This window comes from Vulpes lagopus, chromosome 5, assembly GCF_018345385.1.
Source record: "Vulpes lagopus strain Blue_001 chromosome 5, ASM1834538v1, whole genome shotgun sequence".
NCBI lineage: Eukaryota > Metazoa > Chordata > Mammalia > Carnivora > Canidae > Vulpes > Vulpes lagopus.
In genome coordinates, this window is record NC_054828.1 from 85,707,381 (window position 1) to 85,732,232 (window position 24,852).

General features: G+C 41.9%; 1 protein-coding gene across 4 annotated transcripts; it reads left to right on the forward strand.

Annotated features, from left to right (window-relative positions):
- Positions 1-377: 377 nt before the first annotated feature.
- POLE4 (DNA polymerase epsilon 4, accessory subunit) lies at positions 378-9,715 on the forward strand. 4 transcript variants are annotated; one of them, XM_041754003.1, is made up of 5 exons: positions 378-636; positions 1,372-1,474; positions 2,118-2,159; positions 3,497-3,558; positions 9,385-9,715. In XM_041754003.1, the coding sequence occupies exons 1-5, from the start codon at positions 430-432 to the stop codon at positions 9,403-9,405; spliced, it is 435 nt and encodes a 144-aa protein (XP_041609937.1). In that variant the 5' UTR covers positions 378-429; the 3' UTR covers positions 9,406-9,715. The 4 variants fall into 4 exon arrangements, with proteins under 4 accessions (XP_041609937.1, XP_041609938.1, XP_041609939.1 ...); XM_041754004.1 differs by having other exon boundaries at positions 382-636; positions 1,372-1,456; XM_041754005.1 differs by lacking the exon at positions 3,497-3,558 and having other exon boundaries at positions 382-636.
- The last annotated feature ends 15,137 nt before the right edge of the window (positions 9,716-24,852 follow it).

A 24,852-nucleotide genomic window follows, 5' to 3' on the forward strand; every position in this document is an offset into this window, starting at 1 on the left:
TCTTTCCCGCACGAGCGACCCCCGGTACATCAGGGCCTCGGACAGGCACCTGCCCTTCCCAGTCTTGGCCATCACTCAATTTTATTCCTCGACTGAGACTCTCTTGCAGGTCGGGGCTTCTCCAGACCGACGAGCTCCTTCTGGCACCAGCCACTACGGGACACTGCCCGGCCTTAACTAGGCCCGACGGCGCGCCAGGACCCGGAAGCGAGTCCACGCGAGCACAGCCGCGGCGAACCGCCAGCGCCAAGACAGCGCGGCCACGCCCAGCGCCGCTCCCCGCCCACCGGAGTCCCGGGAGCAGCCAGCCGCGTAAGGGGCGGAGCCACGCGCCCACAGGGGGCGTGGCCTCCAGCGCGCGCGGGAAAGGGGCCGGCGTCGCATGCGCGCGCACAGTTGGCGGCCGCGCGCAGCACGCTCGGGGCCGGGATGGCGGCGGCGGCTGGAAGCGGGACGCCCCGGGAGGAGGAGGGGCCCAGTGGGGAGGCGGCGGCCCCGCAGCCGCAAGCCCCGACGAGTGCGCCCGGGGCTCGTCTCTCGAGGCTGCCTTTAGCGCGAGTGAAGGCTCTGGTGAAGGCGGACCCTGACGTGACCCTCGCGGGACAGGAAGCCATCTTCATTCTGGCACGAGCCGCGGTGCGGCAAGAGCGTCAGGGCCCCCGGCGTTGCGGGGCGGGGAGGTGGCGAGGGGCGGGGTCTCGGGAAGCTTCCGGGGGGCGGGGCCTAGCGGCGTCTGGGGCGGCTTGGGGAGGCGGGAGAGGAGGAGGAGGAGGTGGCGTGGACCGGGTGTTCCTATAGCGTAGGGAGGTGAGGGAGGTGCCGGGCAGACGTCTCAGACGGAAGTGTAGGCGAGAGGACCGGGGTAAAGAGGCCCATGCCGGGATCCCTGGGTGGCGCAGTGGTTTGGCGCCTGCCTTTGGCCCAGGGCGCGATCCTGGAGACCCGGGATCGAATCCCACGTCGGCTCCCGGTGCATGGAGCCTGCTTCTCCCTCTACCTCTCTCTCTCTCTCTCTGTGACTATCATAAATAAACAAATAAAGAGGCACATACCTACAGTAGTTGTATTGATTTGTTAACACCTGCCTCTTCGTAAGGGATTTGGACGACTTTAAGTTGCGTTTCGAGTGTCTGGCACAACTTGTAGGAGCCTCAATGACTGGGGTGGATTTTTTATAAGTGAGGGAGGAGGTAGGTGGCCTGGCCTACCGAGGTAGGGGGATAGGGGGAAAGGGAATCCTCCTGAAGTCTTGGACTGAGAACCTCTCTGTGCACCAGAGCACCCCTTACTCCCTTCCCACCACTCAAATAGAAGCGCTCACAAGAATTGTGCTAGAACCTATTGATTCAGTTCTCCTTGTTCGCTTCACAGGAACTATTTGTGGAGACCATTGCAAAAGATGCCTACTGCTGTGCCCAACAAGGAAAGAGGAAAACCCTCCAGCGGAGAGATTTGGGTAGACTGTCAAACTCTGGTATTTTGGTGTCTGGGAGCAAAGAAGGGAGGGCTGGGGGAGGCTTCCCTCTCATTGGTGGATAAGCCATCACTGTAAGATGAGAGGTGCCACAGGGTCTCCCTATGATGTTTTCTTTTGGACTGCCACAGTGATAGAAAGTCCTACCTTTAGAGTCCCTAAGCTGTGGCTGGAGAGGTGGTGGGGTAGGTAATGAAAGGAGTCTAAGTGTTGCTAAAGCTGACTAGACCCCTTCATACCTTTTGCCATGTTGTACCAGGCTTGACACTTCTTTTCCCCTGAGAAACTGGGGGTTTGATTTCTGCCTCTTCGTAGTTGGTCACCCTTGTACATGTGAAAGATTTTGTATCCCTTAATCCCACTACTGTTTTGCCAGACTCTTTTTTTGATGACTTTCAGAGCAAAGAGGTGCCCCTGCTGAACAGGGTTTACCTAGAGTTTTCTTACTTTTGTAGAGAAACAGCTGATACGTAAGATTTGGTGGTAGAGTAGAAATGGATCTCATGACAGCGAGGGACAAATTTTATAAATGCCCTCATTTGCATAAAGTGTCATGCCCTTCGTTATGTAGTTGTGGTTTTTTAAAGAGTTTGATGTCCAAATGACCAGAGTTAGTCAAGGGTCCCTTTACCATGTGTTTCAGATAATGCAATAGAAGCTGTGGATGAATTTGCTTTTCTTGAAGGTGAGTTCTCTGTCGATGAGTAATCATTTCCACCTGTCTTTCCCATTCTAATGATCTGAGTTCAAAACCTTATAAAACTGCTACCTGCTTTAGGGGTAATTCTTTTCCCCTCCTTCCTATTAAGTTGGGAAAAACTAATATCTTAAATCTAGTGAGATTTACCAATTCTCATTCTCTTGGGTAATTAGAACTTCTTCCTGAAAATTGCTAATTATAAAAAATGAGAGGGACCCTAGAGAGTTAGGTGGATTGAGAAGTTTGATATCTACTTTGATCTCTCTTCCTGTGTATAATCTTCCCCTTATCATGATGCTAGAGATCAGAAACAGTTGCCAACATTGCAAAAGCAAAGTGTTGCTTCTTGTTCTTTTTCCTTCAACAATCTGTATAAGGTACTGATTTTTCCACTAGGAGATTATGTACTTGTCTCTGTTTGTTTTTAAGAATTTTGGATTAACTCATGTACTAAGTCTTGTCATTGCAGTAGAAAATATTTGAAATACCTTATTTTCTCTAATAATTCCTAAATCTGATCAGCTTATTTTTCCCTGCACATATTCTGATTGAGTATGTGAGAGCTACACGCTTTCAGTTCATTCTCACCTTTACAATACCAGGGTGTTCTCATTATCTCCTTTGAGCCTCATTACCTTCAGAAATCTTTTCTGGATGTATTTATTTCACTATTTTTCTCTTTTGTTCTGCATCTGTATATTAGTCTAGGCTGCTCTCCTTTTGATACATTTTTTAAAAATGTATTTTAAGATACATGGCTAGCTTCCCTGGCTGGCTTCAAGTCTAGATTTGAGTATTTTTTCAATGAAATTTTTTTTAAGCATTTTAAAAAATTATTTATTTGAGAGAGAGTGTGCTCCTGAGTGAGCATGAGGGGGGAGGGGCAGGGGGGCAGCGGGATAAGCAGCCCAGGACCCTGGGATCATGACCTGAGCCCAGGGCAGATGCTTAACTGACTGAGCCACCCAGGTGCTCCAAGTATTCTTTCAAGGCAACTTCTTGTGACTGACTTCCATCAGTTCACCAGACACGTTTGGAGCCTACTCTACATTCTTATTTTTAATTACCAGCTTTTCAGAGAGTATATAATCAGATTTCTATTTTAAAGACGTAACACTACAGACCTGTGGATAATGAATTGGAGGGTGCCAGGAATAGAAGTGGAGAGATCTTACGTAGTTTTCCACTCTGGTCTCTACCATGGCATAGTACTTAGCTTGGATTTTTAATATATGGTCATTTACTGAGTGGTGGATGTATTCCTTTTCATCTTTTGATTCAATGTCAGTAATTGCATTCCTCTGCTCTGCCTACATTTGTAGATCTGAATTTTGGCCATTTTAGCTCTTGCGGATTCAGTCAGTATTATGTTATTTTGTACCAGGTATGATAAATGTTCTTGTGTCCTTGGATGTATATACTCTTAAGTAGAAAATTATTTTTTTCTTTTTTAATCAAGGCAATATACTAATGACTTATAATGAAATGCTGCTGCTGCTCCACACTCTTGTTTCTGTTTTTAGCTTTTCAGGCGGTTACTTACATTTCTAAGTAATATGCTTCATCCTTGATTTTTCAACTGCAGATAGTATCTATTAATTTCTTATTGTGATACATGAAGATTTAGGTAAACTATACAGCTCCATAAATCCCTACTTTCTGATTTTTTAAAGTGATATCATTTTTAGTTTCTTATTACTTTTACAGTTTATATAACATACTAAAATACCTATTTTTTTGGTTAACTCCCCACTTTGGAAAGGATGACTACTAGCGGGCCTATCTTTTCCTTTCCCATTTTTTAGCCCACTCCTAACTCTCATTTGGTGTCCATCTATAATTGTATTTTGACATTATCAAGGTTGATAACATATTTTATTATCATAGTTAAATCTCCTATGATTTATATATATTGGTTGAGTGCAGTAGTTGAAAAACAGTACTGTGAACAGTTGTCTTCTACTTTTTCTGTCCTTTAATCTCTCATAGAGGTGCCTTCCCTGCAGGCAACTGTTAATTAGTCTCTTGTGTAATTTTCTGAATATTTTATGCAGATGAGTTTATATACATATGTTCTTTTCTAAGCCTTTCCTTACGAACACAGATAACATATGTAAAGTCAATAAATAATAAAACGAACGCCATTGTAACTACTAGCTAGGTCAAGGGATAGAATAGTGTCAGCCTCCAGAAACTCCTTATGTATTCCTTCTTCATCTAGGTCTTTCTACCACCTTTCCTGAGGTAACAGTATCCTGACCTTTTGATAGTTATTTATTTGATATTCTTTATGGTTTTACCATATAAGCATGCATCCTTAAACAGTAGGATTTAGTATTGTATTTTTTTGAACTTTATAAAAATGTAACCAAACCATATGTATTCATCAGTCACCTTCTGTCCTGGGGCTGTTTTCTTTAGGTTAACACATTTATGAGATCTGTCTTTGTGGTTGCACATATCTTTCTGTGTTGTATGGCATACCATTGTGTGACAGTAATACAATGGAACCATTTTAATGTGGATATTTGAATAACTTTTTTTTCTGTTATAAGCAATGTACTATGAACATTCTTACACATATTTCTCTAGCGGTGTGTATGTGGATAAAATTGCTGGAACATAGGATTTGTATATCTCCACGTTTTGTAGATTGTAGATATTACTGAACTCCTGAATACCTGATTCACATTTTTACCAAGTGTGTGATAATTTGCATTGCTTCTCATTCTCACCAATACTTGGTATTTGATTTTTGCCAATCTGGTAGAAATATTAATGATAATTGTGTAATACTTTTAATTTGCATTGCCCCGATTACTGGTGACATCTTTTCATATGCTTGTCCATTTTCTGAGGTGGGGTGAAGTTTTATTTTTATCCTGGATATTTTGTCTTTTTCTGATTTATAACTATATCTGTAATTACATATCTGTATATATGTATATGCTTTTATTCTTTGTTTTTTTCTGAATGTGAATCAATACATGAGAAGTAGATATCTTTTCCTGGTTTATGACTTTTCACTCTTTATGGTGCCTTTTGATAAATTCTTTTTTTTTTTAATAAGTATTTTTTTTTTTAATTTATTTATTCAGAGAGAGGGAGACTGAGAGGCAGAGACACAGGCAGAGGGAGAAGCAGGCTCCCCGTAAGGAGCCTGATGTGGGACTCAGTCCCAGGTCCCTGGGATCATACCCTGAGCCGAAGGCAGACGCTCAACCGCCAAGCTAACCAGGCACCCCAGAAAAAGGATATTGATTGGGATTGCATTGAATCTATAGAATACTTAGGGGGAGAAACAATATTTTTATAATAGTCCTCCAGTCCATGAACATAGTATATTTATCCATTTATTTAGATATTTAATTTTTTTAGTAAAGTACTTTCTAGGATGAAATCTTGACATATTTTGTTAGGTGCTTTCCTCTGAGTACTTAATTATTTTTTAAAAATATTTTATTTATTAAAGAGAGAGAGAATGAGTGGGGGGGGGGTGGGCGGTAGAGGGAGAGGGAAAAGCAGGCTCCATGAAGGGAGCCCAGTGTGGGACTCAGTCCTGGAACCCAGGAATCATGCCCTGAGCTGAAGGCAGACACTCAACCACTGAGCCACCCATGTGTCCCAGATTGGAATTATTTCTCATTTGAATGGTAGAATTTACCAGTGAAGTCATCTGGGCTAGAATTTTCCTTGCAGGAAGATTTCTTATTGAATCCATTTTTCTTGGATGATATTGAGACCATTCTGTTTTTATTTTATTTTTTGAGGCAGCCCTGGCCTGCTTTCCCCATAAGTTACAGTTTTTCTAGGAATTTTACATTTATCTAAATTATCAATTTTGTTGGCATAAAGTTTTTCATAGTATATAGCTGAAACTTTGAACAGCACAGGATTTTGTTTATTTATTTATTTGTAATCTCTACATCAAGTGTGGGACTTGAAGTCATGAACCCGAGATCAAGAGTCACATGCTTTTTCGTCTGAGCCAGCCAGGTGCCCCAAGTGGGCATTTTCTTTTTTAATGTAAGCTCTATGCCCAGTGTGGTGCCAAGTCGCAGGCCTGGGGCACCTGGGTGGCTCAGTCAGTTAAGCCTCCGACTCTTCATTTCTACTCAAGTCTTGATCTCAGGAGGTAAGATCTACTCAGCAGGGATTCTGCTTGAGATCCCCCATATCCCCAACCCTACCTACATGCATTCACAGGAGTGCTCTCTTTAAACAAACAAACAAATAAAATCTTAGGCAAAAAAGAGTCATATGCAGTACTGAGCAGGCAGGTGCCCTGAATAGCACAGGTTTGAACTGTGTGAGTATGTGGGGATTTTTTATAATATAGCACCGTAAATGTATTTTTTCTTCCTTATTAATACCATTTTCTTTTTTCTAGGTTACTTTACTAATACAGTATGTAATACACATACAAAATATGTGCTAATCGACTATGTTATTTTTAAGACTTCTGGTCAACAGTAGGTTATTAAGTTCTTGAGCTTTTTACAAGTTAACCATTGTTACTTCCGATAATGCTTTTTGCATAATAGACTATTTTGTCTAATATTTTAAAAACTTACCAGCTTTCTTTTAATATTTGGATGGTATTTTTTATCTTTTTATTTTTACCTTTCCATATCTATAAACAATATAGTTTTTTTTTTTTTTAATTTAGGCTGGCAGTCTTTTTCTTTAACTGGAACACTTAATTTATGTTTACTGTAATTAGTGATATATATGGATTTAAATCTGCTATCTTATTTTATGGCTTCCTATTTGTCCTATTTTATGTTTTATTTTTTCTTTCAAATTTTTGCCCCTTTTTAAGTGTAATTTGTTATATAATATTTTTCCTCTATCAGGAAATTATATACTTTATTATTACTCTACCAGTTACTATATGCATCCTTATTTCATCAGAGCCTAAAGATAGTACCTTTTTCCTCATCCTCAAGAAAATACGGTCTTAGAATCCATGAATTCTATACATTTTTCTGGATATATCTACATGCAGATTTCCCTCTCTGTGGTCTGCTTAGGCTTTTTTAAAACTATGGATTGATGTCTTTTACCTGTCCTGGAGAAATCTCAGCTAGTATCTTTTTAGATAATGGCTTTGCTTTGTTCTTTCTCTCCTTTCTCATTAGTATTCTCATTAAATGTATGTGTTAAACCTTAATCATAATTTTGCCTCTCCATGCGGCATTCTGTGTAGTTTTTTTTTTTTTTCTGATCTCCAGTTTATTCTTTTTCTGGTTGTCTTCTTTAAACTTCTCTGTTGATTTCTTAGTTTGTTTTTATATTTTCAGTTCTGTGAATTCCTTTTGCTTATTTTTCACATCTATTTTGTCACTTGCTCCAGATGTTTTGAAGTTGGTCTTTTATTTCTTTAAACAAAATAAGTGCAGTTGTTTTATAATCTCTGTCTAGTCTAATATCCACAGCCTTATGAGGCTGGTTTATTTTTTTTCCTGACTTGTACCTGTTTATATTGTTTCATGCTCTTTTTTCCTCTTTATGCCTCATTAAATTGGTGTATTAGTCATTGTACTTGAAAATATTATTTGTTGGCTATTTTGAGGCCTGTATGATGAAACGTTTCTCCAAATAATATTTTCATTTGCTGCTGCAAGACACCTAGGGGAATATGTAAGTTCAGGATTTCCTTAATCCAAATCCAAGACTTGAAGATTCTTGGTTTATTGTGGTAATGAATATATGTGAACCCTGACTCCAAGTCTGTAAGGGGGCTGATTTAATTCTAGCGTGGCTTTACTCTATGAGTGTAGCCTTTTGGGACTACAGCTTTTAAAAAAAATTAGGCCTTCCCACATGGGCAGAATCTTAAGATTTTTGACTCAGCTAAAATTTCTCACTTCTTTCTTTTGAGCTGGTGAATGACCTCAGGGCAAAAGCAGATTTGGAGGCTGGGTTTGTTTTACTTTGTGTTCTTGCCTTCTCTAGATCTGGGATTTCACTTTTATTGATGCCTCTTCAGGGCTTGAAGGATTTTCTTTTTTAAAAAGTTTCAATCAGCTTTATCAGTTGATCTCACCAGGAATTTGCCTTTATCACAAGAAGAGGCTGTTTCTTTTTTTAACTTAGAGGTATTTTTGCTTTGTTTTCTTATGTGTTCTTTGAATTATGTTTTATTCTAGTTGTGTGTTTTTTTTTTTAATTTTAGTTTTTCCTTTTACTCTGAAGTTTGCCTGGTAATTTTCATTCTGTTTAGGAATAAAGGGGTAAGAAGGCTATTTGGAAGTTGTGTATGTATGGGAAGGTGGTGTTTGCTTGGCACTTCTACTTTAGGGTGGACAGAGGTGGGACTAGATGTTATGCTGAGGCCCCAAAAGGCTTTCTGTGAGGAGGAGTTGGCATTTTCAAAAGCTTCTCTAGTTCTCCAGATAATTCATTTACTTTATTAGAAGGGAGCCCTCTGATTTTTTTCCACTTAGCTTTAAATATTTGTCTTCTGGTGATGTTCTTGGCTGGAAGGGTTGTAGGGAGGTGGGGTCATTTCTCATGTAGACCCTTGAGCCATTAACCTTTTCTAGCCTGTGCTGCTTTCTGTCATTCCTGGTACCTTGAGTCTGCCTGGAACCATGGGCACATGGGTTCCCACTTCTGCTGCCCCCTCTATTCATTCTAGGCTTATGTTTTTTTCTGCTCTATTTATAAACATACTTCAATCAAATTTCTATTATTCAGCTTTTGTTAAAATCTCTTAACTGGTGACAGGCCTCATTTTTTGTTGTAGGTTTCTACCCTTTTAAAACCTTATTTTCTTTAGAATGGAATTCTAAATGGGAGGACATAGAAACTTGTGGGCTCAGTCTCCCATCTTGAACTGGTACTTTCTCAAAAGATTATAAACTTTTTGCTTAGAAAACTTACCTCATTATTTTATATCACTGTATGGAATCCTCGAATGCTCATTAACTAACAGGGCAACTACTTTGCCTTTTCCCTACTTCTCATCTAATTTTCTGGACCAGCATGCTTAATTCCCAGCAGCCCAATTTCTATAGTGATATGTTTATCCTCTGAGATCTTTTGGGTGGATGTTCCTTATAATGCGTATTTTGTTCTTAGAGAACTGCCAGTACCAATGCAGCTTCCATTTGAACTTTGTCCAGTTTATTACACTCATCCAGTTTTTGAGGCACCTTGTTTTACATGTTGCTCTTTGCTTTTTTTTGTTTTTGTTCTTTTTTAGGAACTTTGGATTGATTGCTGAGGTGGGCAGTTACGTGAGCTTTCACCTGCATCCTTTGGCCAGCCCCTCTCCTGCAGGCCTCAGCTTTGAAGAACGGAGTATTTGGAATATTGTACTTATTACCTGCTTTTCCTGTTTAACCTTCCCCTAAGCTGGGATAAGCAGAGATCTCACCTGTTAGTTTTTTCTCTGCAAGGTCTTCCATTACTTGTGTCTTCCATGTCAGGCTTGGATGCAGTCTCTGCTGTTTGAGACAGAGGAAAAGAAAATGATTTGTATAGGTTGCTTAATGAATGGTAAGGACCATAATAAAGGTCTCTGATAATTTCAACCTAGTGTGTTTTATAATCTTGCCTTTGTCCTTGCCACGATGACTGGAGAGCCACCCAGTCTGTGCCCAGTCACAGACCTTTCTGATCTTCCTTGCCAGCTGTTCTAAACCTCAGTCCTTTGATTTATTTGCTTTTTATTTTTCCAGTATGTCACCAGAACATGATTCCAGAACTTATGGGATGCCACTTGAGGTCTTCAGAAGTTTAAATATATGTGATCCTAGATTTAAAACCAGTTAAATTTTAATAGCTTTATTGAGATATAATGCACATACTATACAAGTGTATATTTCAATGATTTTTAGTGTATTCACTGATATGTGCAGCTATCACCACAGTCAGTTTTAAAATATCTCCATATTAATGGGATCCTAAGATTATATATATATATTTTATATATGGTATTTTGTATCTGGCTTCTTTCACTTAGATAATGTTTGCAGGATGTAACAGTTTATGTTATAGGATGTAGCAGTACCCATTCCCTTACTTTTTTTTTTTAAATTGTGGTAAGGGGAATACTAGATCCATAGGTTACCTGGTGAAGGTCCTGCAGTAAGAGAAGGACTGGGCACAGAAACGTAGAGAAAGATTCAAACCTAAGGAGTGTCTCAGTGAGACTGTCTGCAAAGCCATTTGTTGAGTCTTCTCAGTGTATGTGTCACCTCCAGGGTATCAACACTCTTGGTCTGTACAGTGCCATGATGCACAGTGCCTGGGTGCATGGGTTCTCTGTGTGTGTCTGTGAACTGATTGATCATTTGTAAAGTGGCCATGTCAGAGTAAGAATTGGTCTTGGAATGCTGGCACAGAGCCTACAGGTGGCTTAGGAATCCAGAGGCTCCTGCCTCCCTGGGCCATAACCAGCAGAGGGAGGCGGACTCCCTGAGCCCTCAATGAAGGCACCCACCCTTAGGTCACCACTTAGTAGATGTGTTCTGTTCTGCCAGATGAGGTTAAGGCCGTGGCAATTTTAGGGATTAACTCTGAGTTTCCTGAGAAATGGCAATTACATTTTTCCTATGGGTTCTGGCCCAGAAGCCTTCCAGACTCTCCAAGCAGTGTACCCATTGCAATACAGAATTTTTGCTGCTCTTTGAATGCAGGCTACCTGAACCTCAGAAATGTGCTGTCCCTATTTGCAAGATCTGGTGAAATGGAAAGGAAATAGGTGTGAGGTTCTGCTCCAAAGTGCAAGATCGTAGCCCTTTGCTCATTAATGATATGCTCCAGTATGCAAGCTATGGTAGCTCTCCCCAGGAATTTGGGCCTAAACCAGGAAGATTGCCCTCTGTAATTAGAATCCCTAAGTGAAAGGTTTCAGAGGCTGAATTACTCCCAGACTCAACTAGACCTGATCAAATATATGAAGAAGATGTGCCAGTCAGTAGAGGGCACTAGTTAGTCATGAAAGAGGAAGGAGTTCCAGAGACAATTCTTAGGGCCCATTCTCCATTGGGTAGGGTAGCTTGAACCTTAGCCAGCGCTCCCAGGACTAGGGTCCCCTTGATCAGCTGTCAGTCTGCCCCACTCAGGTGCCTTCAAACACTGCAGTCCTATCTAACTCCTATTGTCCATGGGATCCCTGGAATCTGGGCTCCTATCTTAATTCCCTTCTATATTGTACTGCCCAAGAGAACTTTCTGTGATGATGGGATGTACTACATCCAGGGTGTAGCCACACATGGCTATAGTGTGGTAGCCACCTGTAACGTGTGGCCACTGAGCAGTTGAACTGTGGTTAGTGTGACTGAGGAGCTAAATTTTACTTTTTTTACTTTAAAATTGTATTTATTTTGTTTCAAGTATTTAAATTCTAATTAGTTAATACATAGTGTAATAATGACTTCAGGAGTATAAATTTTTAATTTTACTTAAATAGCCAGAAGTATCAGCCATAGCATCTTCTGTTTGGGACCCTTAACTGAAATGGCACAATAACATCTCTCAGCCTCAGTGACAATAATGGTCATTACTCGGTAAGGAGGGTCACAGAATAGTGCTAGTAAAGCCCTCAGCACTGTGTGGGGCATATAGTTCTGAGTCAACATCAGGCCTTGTTACTATCGCTTTTTGCCAGCTCCAGCGTCAGTCTTCAGCAAAGCTACTGAGTAATGAGGCCCTTTTTATTCTGAACATCGCTCGCTTATGGTAACAAAGCTCTAAATAAGAAATGAGGGCTCCTCCAAACATACATGAGGGAAACACCATAAATGGAAATGTATCTGCACATCAGACATGGAGCTTCATTAATGAGAGTCTGCTTCTGAGAAAAAGGTTTATTTGACGTGCTGACAATCCCAGGTTTCTTAGCCTGAGACATATGGAGCCTATTAATGTCAATGTGAAGGACCTCTTTGGAGATGCTTTTAAACCAAGACAGACAACAAGCCCCTTTTGCTTTCCATTCCCTAATTGAGTCTAGTACCGTGAGTGGAGAAAGACATGCTTTTAAAAAGGTGTCTATGCCTGTCATTTCATGGTGTTTTCTTGAGGAGCTGCTAATTAGTACATCTCTACCTTATTAGGGATGGTAAATAGGGACTGACCGGGCCTTCTCTGGGCAGGGAGAGTTCTAGAAATCATCTGTCCTTATCTCAGGGATCAAAGTTTGGCTTTTTAAGTTACACTGAAGATGAATTTATAAGACTCCCAGTACATTTTAAAGAAATGCGTCACTTCAAAGTTATTAACTGTGAAACCATATTTCAAAAACAATGGGCAATCGTATTGCTTATTTGCCTTACCTGCGTGGGAAGAGAAACTTTGTGCCTTTGGTGCCTTGAAATAGTAAAATACCAGGTGAATGCTGGCTGAAAATCTTAGGGATCATTTCAGGGTTCCTCCTCATCCCACTGTTGCCGTATGGTAAAAAAAGCAAGAAGCCAAATTGTTTTTTTCTAATTGTCATTCTTAATTGTGAGAGGCATGAATCACAGTGATTTCACGAAGCACTTTGTAAAAGTGAAAAGGTCCGTAAGTCAGAACATGTGTCAGAGAAAAATGTCCGATATAACTGAATTGGGGAGAGAAAGTTTGCAGGAGCTCATTGTCATGGGAAACCTTCCAGCTCAGAGCATGAGACATAGACTGTGACCGTGCACTAATGGGAGACACCTGGACACAGGACAAGAGGAAACCCTAAGCTGTGGTGGTGCCGGGAGACAGGAGAGAGGAGTGAATATGCCAGCATGCGCTGGCAGGTGAGGTATTTGTGCTAATAAGAATGAGTGATGGTGGTGGCCCTAAGGTTAATGAATGTAGCCTACAGGGCCTCAAGTGGCTAAACAGGCCTGCCCTCAGAGGATTTCACAAGGTGCTTCCTCTGCGTCAAACTTCTGGAAAGCGCTGAGATTTTTTTATTTCATTGGTTTACATAGCTAGTGGTTTAGGAGAGACGGTATAATCAGCCCTGATGCAAGTGCCTACAAAGGCTGGCAGGGAGAGCCAGGAGTCACAAGTTGGGATAGATGAATGGATAATCTTCCTCCAGTTGATCCTAGGAAAACTCTGCCCAGTGTTCTGGAAGATAAGAGGAAACTTTGCAGGTGTGCTCCAATGACAGTAAGAATTGTCGGGGATCCCTGGATGGCTCAGCGGTTGGGTGTCTGCCTTCGGCCTGGGGCGTAGTCCTGGAGTCCTGGGATCGAGTCTCACACTGGGCTCCCTGCATGGAGCCTGCTTCTCTCTCTGCCTGTGTCTCTGCCTCTCTTTCTGTGTCTCTCATGAATAAATAAAATAAAATTAAATTAAAGAATTGTTACAGCTGATATAAACTGGAGGGAAAAATCCTATTACTGATCAAAACTAAGGCCAGGTATGATCAGCTCTTTCTGCTCTGTGACTGTCTGTTGGCCCCTGGGGTATAGTCTCGCCTGCTTAAGAAGACTTCACAAGGTCTCTATGATGCACCTTGCCTGTCCCTTTGTGCTTGCCTCTCCTTCCTGCCCTCCTTGTACTCCAGCCACCACATTTCCTGAGAGCGCTGTGGTCCCTGTGGTGTGCTGGGTGCTCTTCCCCCTGCCTGCCATACATTTCTGCTTATTCTCTTCTCATTTGCTGGCCCAAAGCGTAAGATTGGGAAACTTCCTGGCCACCTTCTAGGTGACAGTGGGTGCCCTTCCTCTGTGCTCCCACAGGACCCATCTCTTGCTATCTTAAGCCTCATCACACTGTGAAATCAGTGCTTGAAACCCTGTGTGCCATTAGATGGCCTGCTTCATGATGGGGGTGGGGTGGGGGGTTGGGGATGCGGCTTCTGCCTGCAGCTTGTTCTGGCTTCAGCGCCCCAACTCCAGCTCTAGTGTGAGACAAGTAAAAGTACTTGTTGCTCAAGTAAAAGATTTGCCTGAAAAAAATTGTGTTAAAATATTTATAATTTAAAAAAGTAGTACGTAAATCTATGATTATGGTAAAAAACAAAAAACCTTTAACAGAGAAGATAGATTCAAAAGTGGAATTCCTTTTAGTTCAGTTCCACCTTTAAACTCCTCCTCCCCATAGGTGTATACTGTGGCCCGTGTACTGGCCTGCCAAGTTTGTATGCATCCTCATATTCACGCATATGTAATTTTAAGGCAAAAAAAATGTATAATATATATGTGATATATAGGATATATATATGGACACACCATTTATGCATGTGTGTGCACATGTGTGTAGTTAACATAATAAGTTGTAAGCAACGGAAACAAAGCTGGATGATTTTAAACAGAAAAGGAATTTAATGTTGAGTGGCTCACAGAACCGGCAGGAGGCTGAAGAAGTAGGCTTGGAAAGTGGGAAGATGGGAAGCTGGACCACGGGTCTTGCCCCCTCCACGAGATGTGGGGACACTGTGGCTGTCCCTTGAGCCCAGACTTCTCAGCCGGGCCCCACTGCCTCTGTCAGTGCTGCTCATTGCCACTGGTGCTGCCCCTGACCAACAAATGCCATGCCTCTCTGCTCTTTGATTCGTTCATTCTGTATGCACAGGCTCTGGCAGAGGACTGGCCTGGGGTAGATAGGAGCCGGCAGCCAGGTGCAAAAGCACTGGGCCCGTGGGTATGTGTCTGCAGACTTTGACTCCTAGGGAGGTGGCCTCTGCCTCCTCCTAAGTCTGCTCCTCTCATGGACTTTTTTTTTCTAACATTTTTTTGTTTTCTTTCACTGCTTTGGTGTTTGATCCATCTGGCATTTATTTTGGCCCACGGAGTGACGTGGGGAGCCATCATTACTTGTTTTCTAAATGGCTACTCGGTTTTCCATATGCTGTATAAGAAATAATCCATCCCCATCCGTACCCTCAGTACATGATGTTTTGAAATACTACCCTTTAATAAATGTGTTAAATCTCATACATGTTTGGATATGTGTATTTACGGATACTCTGTTCCACTGAGATGTCTATTCATGTACTAGGACGAATTGTGTATTTAAAGCTTTTGTCAAAATAACCCATCTATGTTTTTCAAAACTTTACATTTTGAAATAACTTCAAACTTGAGTTGCAAGATTAGTACAAAGAACTATATTCCCTTCACCTGGATTCACATTTGCTTTATCACTGTCTTTATTACATATGTTATTATTACATAATTTCATTCAGAGCCATTCAAGAGTAGATTGCAGACATGATACCTCCCATGAGACAATGACAAACATCAGGAAATTTAACATTGCTACAATGCTATTATGGGTTTGTTTAAATTCTGTCGGTTGTCTCAATAATGTCCTTTAAGGTAGTTTAATAGTTATTTTTTCTTATTTAGATGCACTATAGGATCATTCCTTTTGTCTACTTTTTATGTCTTTTGTGTCTTCTTTCATCTGTATCAGATCTTCAGATTTGTTATTCATGATCTTGGCATTTTTAAATAGAACGGCTCATTAATTTTTTTTAGAATATTATTTAGTCATGTACAAAATTTTAAAAAGTCACATAATACAGCAGTCGTATCAGTCAGGGTCCTGGCAGAAAATAAAGCACTCAGGAAGTCCAAGAGACTTTAGTAAAGGGACAATTTTTAGAAACAGGATTAAGGGACACAGGGGACATTGGAAAGCTATCTCCATCCCTGGGCCTGAAGGGGCAAAGGGAGAGGACATTTTGAGAGAGCCAGTAAGAGCCGGAGCTTGGATGAGAAATGGCATCCTTTGCTCAGAAGCATCCCTCAGGGCAGGGAGATTGCCAGAGCTGCCTCCCTCCTTCTACCTTTTAACTCTGCAGTGCCTCCCATTGGCTGAGTTCAAGCAGAACCAGGGCAGGGAACAGCAAGACCAGCCCCTGGAGCTCAGAGTAGGGCAGAGAAGGGTGAAGGGTGGATGGGTAGGGATAGGCTTATAATGAGAAATAGCAATGCCTACCCACACTCTTCCAGCTTTGTTGCTCAGAGACAACCACCTGCTGCTATTCTGATTTTTCTCTTTATTTCCATAGGTCTAAACAATTTTTAGAAATTTATCAGTTGACTTCCTTTGTACCTTTTCCCTTTCTTTCTGTCATAGTTATATATTTTTTGTTGTTGTTAAGTCAATAGACAGTGCTTATATTATTATTTTTTAAGGATTTTATTTATTCATGAGAGACACAGAGAGAAGGTAGAGACATAGGCAGAGGGAGAAGCAGGCTCCCTGCAGGGAGCCCGATGCGGGACTCAATTCCAGAATCCCGGGATCACCACCTGAGCCAAAGGCAGACTCTCAACTGCTAAGCCACCCAGGCATCCCCAGTGCTTATATTATTTTGAGAGTGCAAAAATTGTTCACTGCCACACCAAGAGGTTTGTGATGCTTGGGCTTTTAAATTTCCTCATTTTGTTTTGTAATAATAAGCATATTGCCTTTTCATTTGCTAGCTATCTACAAGCTTCCTTACTAAGTTTATCCAGGCACTCTGACAGCTGTGTACCGTGCCTTTCATTAAAATTTTTCATATGCTCAAACATATATGTTTATTTTATTTTATATTCCTCTGTCTGCCTGTTCCAATCTGGAACTATTGGGGCCTAGACCAGCTATCTGCTGTCATCTGGAACTTTCTCTTGGCTGATTTGGTAGGCAGAATTGTAAAGATGGCCCCCAAGATTCTCATCTGCTGGTTATTTAGGCAAACAGGACTCAAGGTACTATTATGGGGGGGGGGTGTCTTTGCAGGTGTTATTAAGGTCACTAATCAGCTGAACTTAACATAAGGAGATTATCCTTGTGGGCCCAATGTCACCACATGAGCCCTTAAAAGTGGAAGAGAGAGGCAGAAAAAGAGATGTGGCAGCAAAGATGGGGCACAGGCAGGTCAGAGAGATTAGAAGCAGGACAGGGATTTGACTTGCTGTTATTGGCTGTCAAGATGAAAGAAGGAAGCCATGAACCAAGAAATGGTCTGGAGGGTGGTCTAGAGGCTAAGACTGAACCTAAGGAACCCGGGTCCTGTACCTAAATGGAATTGTATTCTGCCAACAGCCTCAACCAGGTTGGAAGCAGAGTCATCTCCAAGGCCTCCAGAAAGAAATGCATTCTGTGATGTTTTGATTTTGTCCTGTGAGGCTGTAAGCAAAGAGCCAGATAATCCATGCTGTGCTCAGACTTCTGAAGAAACTGCTTGATAATGAACTTGTGTTGCTTTAAGCACTAAATTTGTGGTAATTTGGTACATTAGCATGAAAAAACTAGTACAGCTGTCATTACGGTCTTCCTCCCATCTTCCTTGTGTTGGGGGTCCCCATTTTCTAGAGCTCTTAATCCTGGAGCATATTCTCTAGTGTAGCCATTCTCAAACATGGTGGTTGCAGGAGCCTTTTATGCTCTTAAAACTTAGTGGGGACCCCAAAGAACATTTGTTGATCTGGTTATACCTATCAATATTTAACATGTTAGAAACTAAAGCTGAGAGATCTTTAAAATGTTCATTAGTTCATTTCAAAATAACAGTAATAAAACACATTGCATACTAACACAAGAACACTCTTTATGACAAATATAGTTTTTTTTAAAAAAACAAAAACCACTACTGAGAAGAGAGCCATTGTTTTATATTTTTTGCAATTTCTTTAATGTCTAGGTTAGTAGAAGACAGACGCTTATACCTGTTGCAATGTATTGTTCTAGGTGAAGCATCTGAAGAAAATCTGGTCCCAACCTGGATGTAGTTGGAAAAGCAAGACCTCAGTGATCCCTAAAAGGCTCTCAGGGGCCCCTGAAGTCCCTTGGCTGACTTGGCTATACTTTGAAAACTGCTACTGTGGTGTCTTGTTGATCAAAGTATGATCTAGGGACCAGCAGCACCAGTGTCCCCAGGATCTGTTAGGAATGTGGACTCTCTCAGACCATCTGAATCAGAACATACATACAGTTTTTTTTTTAAAGATTTTATTTATTTATTCATGAGAGAGAGAGAGGGAGAGAGAGAGAGAGAGAGAGAAAGAGAAGCAGAGACACAAGCAGAGAGGCAGAGGAAGAAGCAGGCCCCATACAGGGAGCCCGACGTGGGACTCGTTCCCCGGTCTCCAGGATCACGCCCAGGGCTGAAGGCAGGCCCTCAACCGCTGAGCCACCTGGGTGTCCCAGAACAGTTTATTTATTTATTTATTTTATTTTATTTTCATTTTATTTTTTATTATTTATTTAGTTTTTTGAACATACAGTTTAATAAGATCCTCGGGTGGTTCCTATGCTCAGGGGGGTTTGACCCCTCCTCAGGTCTGATTAATTTGCCAGAGTGGCTCACAGAACTCAGAAAAACACTGACGTTTGCCAGTTTATTAAAGGATATGATAAAATATACAGATGAATAGCTAGATGAAGAGATACATAGGACATGGTCTGGGAAGGTCCTGAGTGCAGCAGCTCTGTCCTTGTGGAATTGGGGTGTATCATCTTCTTGTATGTCAATATGTTTACCCACCTGGAAGCTCTCAGAACCCTTACTATTGAGATCTTATGGAGGCTTCTTACATAGGCCTGATCAATTATTAACTCTATTCTTTGCCCAACTCCTCTCTAGAGGATAGGAGTGGGGCTGAAAATTCCAAGCTTCTAATCATGGCCTGGTCTTGCTGGTGACCAGCCCCCATCCAGGAGCCAACCCAGAGTCACTTTCTTAGAACTACAGATCTCAATGTCACTTAGGGATTTAGGAACTCTGTGCCAGGAACAGAGATGAAAACCAAATACATATTTCCTTCTCATAAATCACAATATCACAGGCATTTACTTCTGAAGTATAGTATGTTCTCTGAGCCCTTGCATGTGTCAAGATATCTTTATTATAGTCTCATGTTGACTTGATAGTTTGGCTGGGTATAGGCTAGATGCTAGGCTAGATGAAAATCATTTTAGTTTTCAACTTCTGTTGAAGGAGTAAATCAGTGGCATTTGGTGGGAGAGAAAGGTATATTCTTTATCTGTGTAGGCTTGGGGAAGAAATCCAGGGTCTGCTAACCTTCCTGTAAATAGACTTTCAACCAAGTTGCATGTTTTCAGCCCCTTGCCTGATTTCTACCTTCCTCAGGAATTTTTCCTCTGTATCCTGAGGCTTTACCACGGTCTGTAGGGCAAACGCTTCTCATTTTTAACTCTCTCTACTTGATAAAGTAGAAAAGTTTATAAAGTTTTAGAAAAGTTTTAAAGTTTATAGTTTCCCTTGTTCCTACCATTCTCTTTGGATTTTCAGTTTACACATTTGTTTATTATTTCACTGTCCTTTGGTGGTGTTTCAATGGCTGTATTTGCTCAGGAATCTCCCAAATGATTTAATTACCAGAATACTACAAAATTTTCTGCTGTCTGTTGGGTCTGAAAGAGTGTTGGTCCATCTTTCATTGTTATTTTTTATATGAACTTTATAATCAGCTTGCCTACACCCAAAACCCACTGGCATTTTTACTGAGATCATATAAATTTATAGTTTAATTTAGGAAGAACTGACATCTTTAAATTATTGAGTCTTTTGAGAACAGAATATGCTTTTCCATTTATTCAATTGTTCTTTTATATCCCTCAGTAGAATTTAAAACTTTGCTTCTTGTAGATTTTGCTCGTCTTATATTTTCTCCCTTTGGTTGCTATTATAATTGAGATAATTTCTTCTATATTCTTTGTAACTGGTGTTTAACTTACCATTGTATCAAATGAGGTCTTTTTGATTTTGATGTATACAAATCTCCTTCATATTTTAAAATATATTAGCTAGATTTTTGTTTAGTTTTAAAAGTAATGTATAAAAACATAAAAATAATTAAATATAAAAAGGGTATATGATAAAAAGTAAATGTCCCTCTTGTCCTGGTCCCCCAGTTTAATCCCAGTTGATTACTGTGGATTATTTATTGTATAATCCTTCCAGAACTTTTTATATATATACATGGGCATATGCATATTCAAAAAGATATTGAAATGGTACTCTTTCTTCCTTTTGTGTGAGGCCCAAAAGCCTGCAACAGCATTGTAGATGACTTATACTTGTACCAATATAATTGCCTTTGTAGGTTGTACTGAGAGATTGTAAGAGAGCATTGGTTGCATTAGCAACTCTCCCTCTCGACAATAGAGAGTGTAGAAGCTGAGAGATGTCTCTGGGGAGGGTTGTCATTGTTCTTGGTCAAGTGAGTGTGGTCTCTGGGCCCGTTTCCTGGCATTTGTGAGAAATATAGTACCTATTTCAGCCTGAAATGGTTGAAAGGCTGTTTTGAAACTATCTACCAGGGAGTTGAGGGAAGAAGGGTAGCTATCCTGGAGTTGAGATGCATTTCCGGTAGCTGTGGGGCAAAGGTACCTGTTTTGGGGGTACCATATATAAGTTCTGTTGAATTTGGGGAGCAGCCAGGGATTGTCTTGGGTCCCACCCAAGAGGCTTTCCTGGTAGGACCATGTAATCCCAACAGAATGAATCTTTGGGCCTGAAGGAAAGGTGGTCTACAGCCAGACAAGAGGTAGCTCCTAAGGGCTCCACACCCATAGATCCCCAGTGAGAGAAGCTCCAAAAAGGAGGAGAGAGAAAGAAAAATCAAAACCCATAACAGGTTTCTGTAAAACAAACATCTGAAAGCTCTGCATCTGTGACACTCAGAGAAACCGGCTCCATAGCTTCTGTACTAGCCACAGAAACCACGTCTCTCTAGACCCCCTTCCGCTACATCCCAAGCTGGGGTGGGGGCAGGGTCAGAAGCCATAGCCAGCAGTGATTTGGAGACCTGAGCAGGGAAGAGGGAAACAACCAAATTTGCCCCCCTACCACATACCCCTTCCCCCATTCCCACTCCCAATGGCACACACCTGCAGACAACAGGCCCAGCTGACTGAGAAGGAGAAGTTTTATACTGGACAAGACTAGAGTTGTTACACTGAATGGATCCTTAAATTACTAAAACGAGGTTTTCCTTACAAGTGAATGTGATGGGGGGCTTTTTAATTATCAAGGAATGGCTAGAGACCTATGGGACCTGTAAGCAATGTCATCCTAGAGCAGAGTAAGAACAAATCCACGGTGTGAGCTTAAGCAGAAGTGGTGGGAAAGAATGTACTTACTTTCTTCATGCACCCTATTCCAACTGGTTCTGGCTTCATCTAAAAACCAAGCCCCTACTCCTCCCCCCAAATCCGAAAAGCCTTCACAGATAGGGCCATATCACACCCACACTTGTGTACCTTGCTTTCTACCTAGTAATATATCTTGAAAATGTCCCCTTCCCTTCCCAGCACACACGTACCTATTTTAAGTCTGTTATGTAGTATTCCATTATATGTACAAATGGTATTTATTTAGCTGTTCCTCTATTGATAAACAATTAGGATTTTTCCAATCCTTGCTTTTCATACAATGTTGCAATAAATATGTTTATTCAGTTTTTTGCTTGCATATGGGAGGTTATCTATGGAATACATTTCTGGAAGTAAGATTACTAAATTAACCAGTATGTAAATCTTAAATTTATGATCCTCCAAAGAAATTGCACCAATTTATATTTCTACCAACAGTTTCCTCATAACCATGCAGATATTGTGTATCATCAAATGTTTTAATCTTTGCCACTGTGAGAGGTTAAAAAAATAGTACCTTGGCAATTCATAAATAATAAATGAGATTGAGCATCTTTTCATATGATTATAAGTCATTTGTATTTCTTTTTCTATAAACTGCAAATATATATCTTTATAGATTAATTTTTAAAAAATTGTATTTTTGAGGCAGCCAGTGGGTGAGTGGGTAAGGAGTAAGAGACTGGGCTGAACGCTATGGGGAATGTGGCCCCACATTGGAATGTGGCCAGGATCTTTAATCTGCTTTCTTTCCTTCCTTCTGTCCTTTGGGTTTATCTAGACATCTGGGTTTGAAATTCTGCAAAGCATTGACTACCCTACCTAGTCTTGTCTCCCCACTCTACCCTGGCACCAAGCCCTCTGGGTACATATGAGCCAGAACCATGCAGGTGAGTGATATTCAGCTACCAATTGAAGGCACCATGCAGGATCCTTGTCTACAATTCCCTGTGTGCCAGGAAGCCAGCCTGCATGCCCTGAGGGCTGCCTTGATTGGGTTCAGTCAGTGAGGGGCCCCACAGGAGATTGGGAGATTGGCCCCAGTACACTTTTCTTCTCTCCCTGTGGCATTGCCACAGGCTGCTTAGTCCCTTGACCAAAGGTCTCATCTCTTAGCAGTCCACCTTGTAACTTAGCCACCCCATCTTTGGGTTCCTTTAGCCATACACTCCCTTACCCCTCAGGCCTAGGGGTGAGATGGAGGCTATTTTCAACTTTGGGACACTGTACTATTCCTTGTGAGTTCCCTACTCCTCACCTACACCTTTGTAAGTAGTCCTAATAAACTGCTCACAGATTGTCCAAAGTTTCCTGTGTCATCTCGTTTTAGGGACCTTGACTGGCACAAGCTCCTTGTGTTTAGCTGCATCCATTGGATCCTAAGTCAAAAGAAAAGTGAAGGAGCAGCACCCACAGCTGGTATTAGAACCTTCAGCCCCACCCAGGAGAGGCCACAAAGAGTCATAGCAGGGGCCAGTCAGCAGCAACATGCTGTCCCCTAGAGCTCCCAGGACCAAGTGGAGAGAGGCTATGGCACCCAGGCAGTGAGAGCTCTAGCGTGTGCTGGAGCCCTTGCTGACTGGTGCAGCTGAGAAGGTTGTATGGAGTGGAGCTCTGGAGGGGTTCTGTGTTGGAGGAAGAGGTGACAGCCACAGAGTAGCACTGTGGCCCTTTCTGGGGCTCAGGCAAAGCTGGCTTCAGAAGGATCTCAGGAGTGAGGGGGAGGACCCAAGAGGGGCTGGGGAATGAGAGGGGAGGGGGAAGGGGGTAGGCAAGTTGACCAGAATGTTTCAGCTGCCAGAGAATTGGGCAACGTTGGATTCAAGTTCAAAGCATCCACAAGAGACTGCTAGCTGGGCAGGTAGTGGCGCCCCAGCTGGGTAGGATCTGAGAAGATGCTGGAGCCAGGGAAGAGGTGAGGATGGTAGCCAGAGCTGCCACTCTCAGCCCTGGCTCCTGGCCTGTGAAGGAATCCCCTCTCTTGCAGTTCCTGCAAGGCTCCAGGGAATGCCACGTGTGCTCTACAGCCCGCTATTCCCACCTGCAGCCTCAGCCAGTGCTTTGGCCCCTGTGCAAAGTGGCTCTGCTGGTCAGTGCTTCTCATTATGGTTTCCCCAGGTGACCACTGTACTCTCTCTTACATCACAGTCCAAGAGTGATCCACTTTTCCTTCCCAGCTTAGGATAGGCTTTCACTGGAAATATGGTGAGAAGAGGCAGTAAATACCATACAGAAAGGAACATTGAGAGGCCTCTGGGTGGCTCAGTGGTTGAGTGTCTGCCTTCGGCTCAAGTCATGATCCCAGGGTCCTAGGATCAAGTCCTGCATTGGGCTCTCTGCAGGGAGCCTGCTTCTTCCTCTGCATGTGTCTCTGCCTCTCTCTGTCTCTCATGAATAAATAAGTAAATCCTTAAAAAAAAAAAAAAGGGAACATTCAAACTGCATGGTAGAGATCATGCCTGGCAGAGCTCCTCCCTGGAGGCTTCTTTCTTCCCCTACCTCTGTCTGTAGCCCCTTGGCTTTTTATAATGTTTGATTTCCTCTACTAACTTTTTGCTTCCTGTTTGCTCCGGACTGGTAAGCCAGACAGGTAAGCTTGTTACCATGTGGTCTAAGATAGATTGATAAATTTTGAGTGAGAGATTAAAGATTAATCCCATAAGTAGAGTGCACTAACATTAACACCATTATTTTGGTTGTTTGGAGGCCTTTAGGGTTATGTTTTCTCAGACTTGACTTTCAGCTATATTCTAAGTAAGTGAGGTGCCCAAATAACCTAGTTCTAGGCTGGGAGTTTGTGCTATATACTCTTTTTTTTTTTTTTTAAAGATTTTATTTATTTGAGAGAGAGAGCACACAAGTGAGCATGAGTCGGGGGAGGGGCAGACGGTGAGGGAGAAGCCAACTCTCTGCTGAGCAGGCAGCCCAACATGGGACTCAATCCCAGGACCCTGGGATCATGACCTGAGCTGAAGGCAGATGCTTAACTAACTAAGCCACTCGACACCCCTGTGCTATATACTCTTGAAGGAACATGACTGTGTTAGAATTGGGGGAGATGTGGAGAGCAAAGAAAAGCCCCCGATGCAGCTTTTGGTTTCATTGACTGTGTATGTTGGGTCCAGGATATGATTAATTGTTATGGATAAAGGGCAGTGTGGCCATCAGACTTAGAAGAGGCACTGTGGGCAGATGACCACCCAGACAGACAGGACCCCAGGCACAGTTCTGTAGGGGTCCTGGACTCTTTGTTTTGGTGCCTGCCTTGGTACCCAGACCACCCATCTCTGTTTTTTCCCCATGCTCCATGCTTTGTCTTACACCTTGATTTCTTACCTGAATCTTCTATTTCTGAATCATTCACATCTGTATAGCTATATATTTTTATTTAGTTGTTTATTTCAATACCATCCTGCTTCATTCGGACTCCAGCCTTCATAGTAATGTCACAAACCATCACTACTTTTGGCTCTGATGTCTTGGCACTAGCTTGGATCTGGTAGGCCCAAGAGTTTCCTGAGCTGGTATAAAATCATATATAAGGAGAGTTGTATATTCCACAGGATGGTTCAGTTATGAAGATCTAGCCAGAAGATTCTAAAAAATGTAGGGTTTAATGAAA

What these genes read in the sequence shown, in the direction of transcription:
- POLE4 (XM_041754003.1), top strand. Translation starts at nt 430, where the DNA reads ATGGCGGCGGCGGCTGGAAGCGGGACGCCCCGGGAGGAGGAGGGGCCC. An exon ending in TCATTCTGGCACGAGCCGCG is followed by an intron (nt 637 to 1,371) that starts GTGCGGCAAGAG and finishes TTCGCTTCACAG; the next exon opens with GAACTATTTGTGGAGACCAT. An exon ending in GGGTAGACTGTCAAACTCTG is followed by an intron (nt 1,475 to 2,117) that starts GTATTTTGGTGT and finishes CATGTGTTTCAG; the next exon opens with ATAATGCAATAGAAGCTGTG.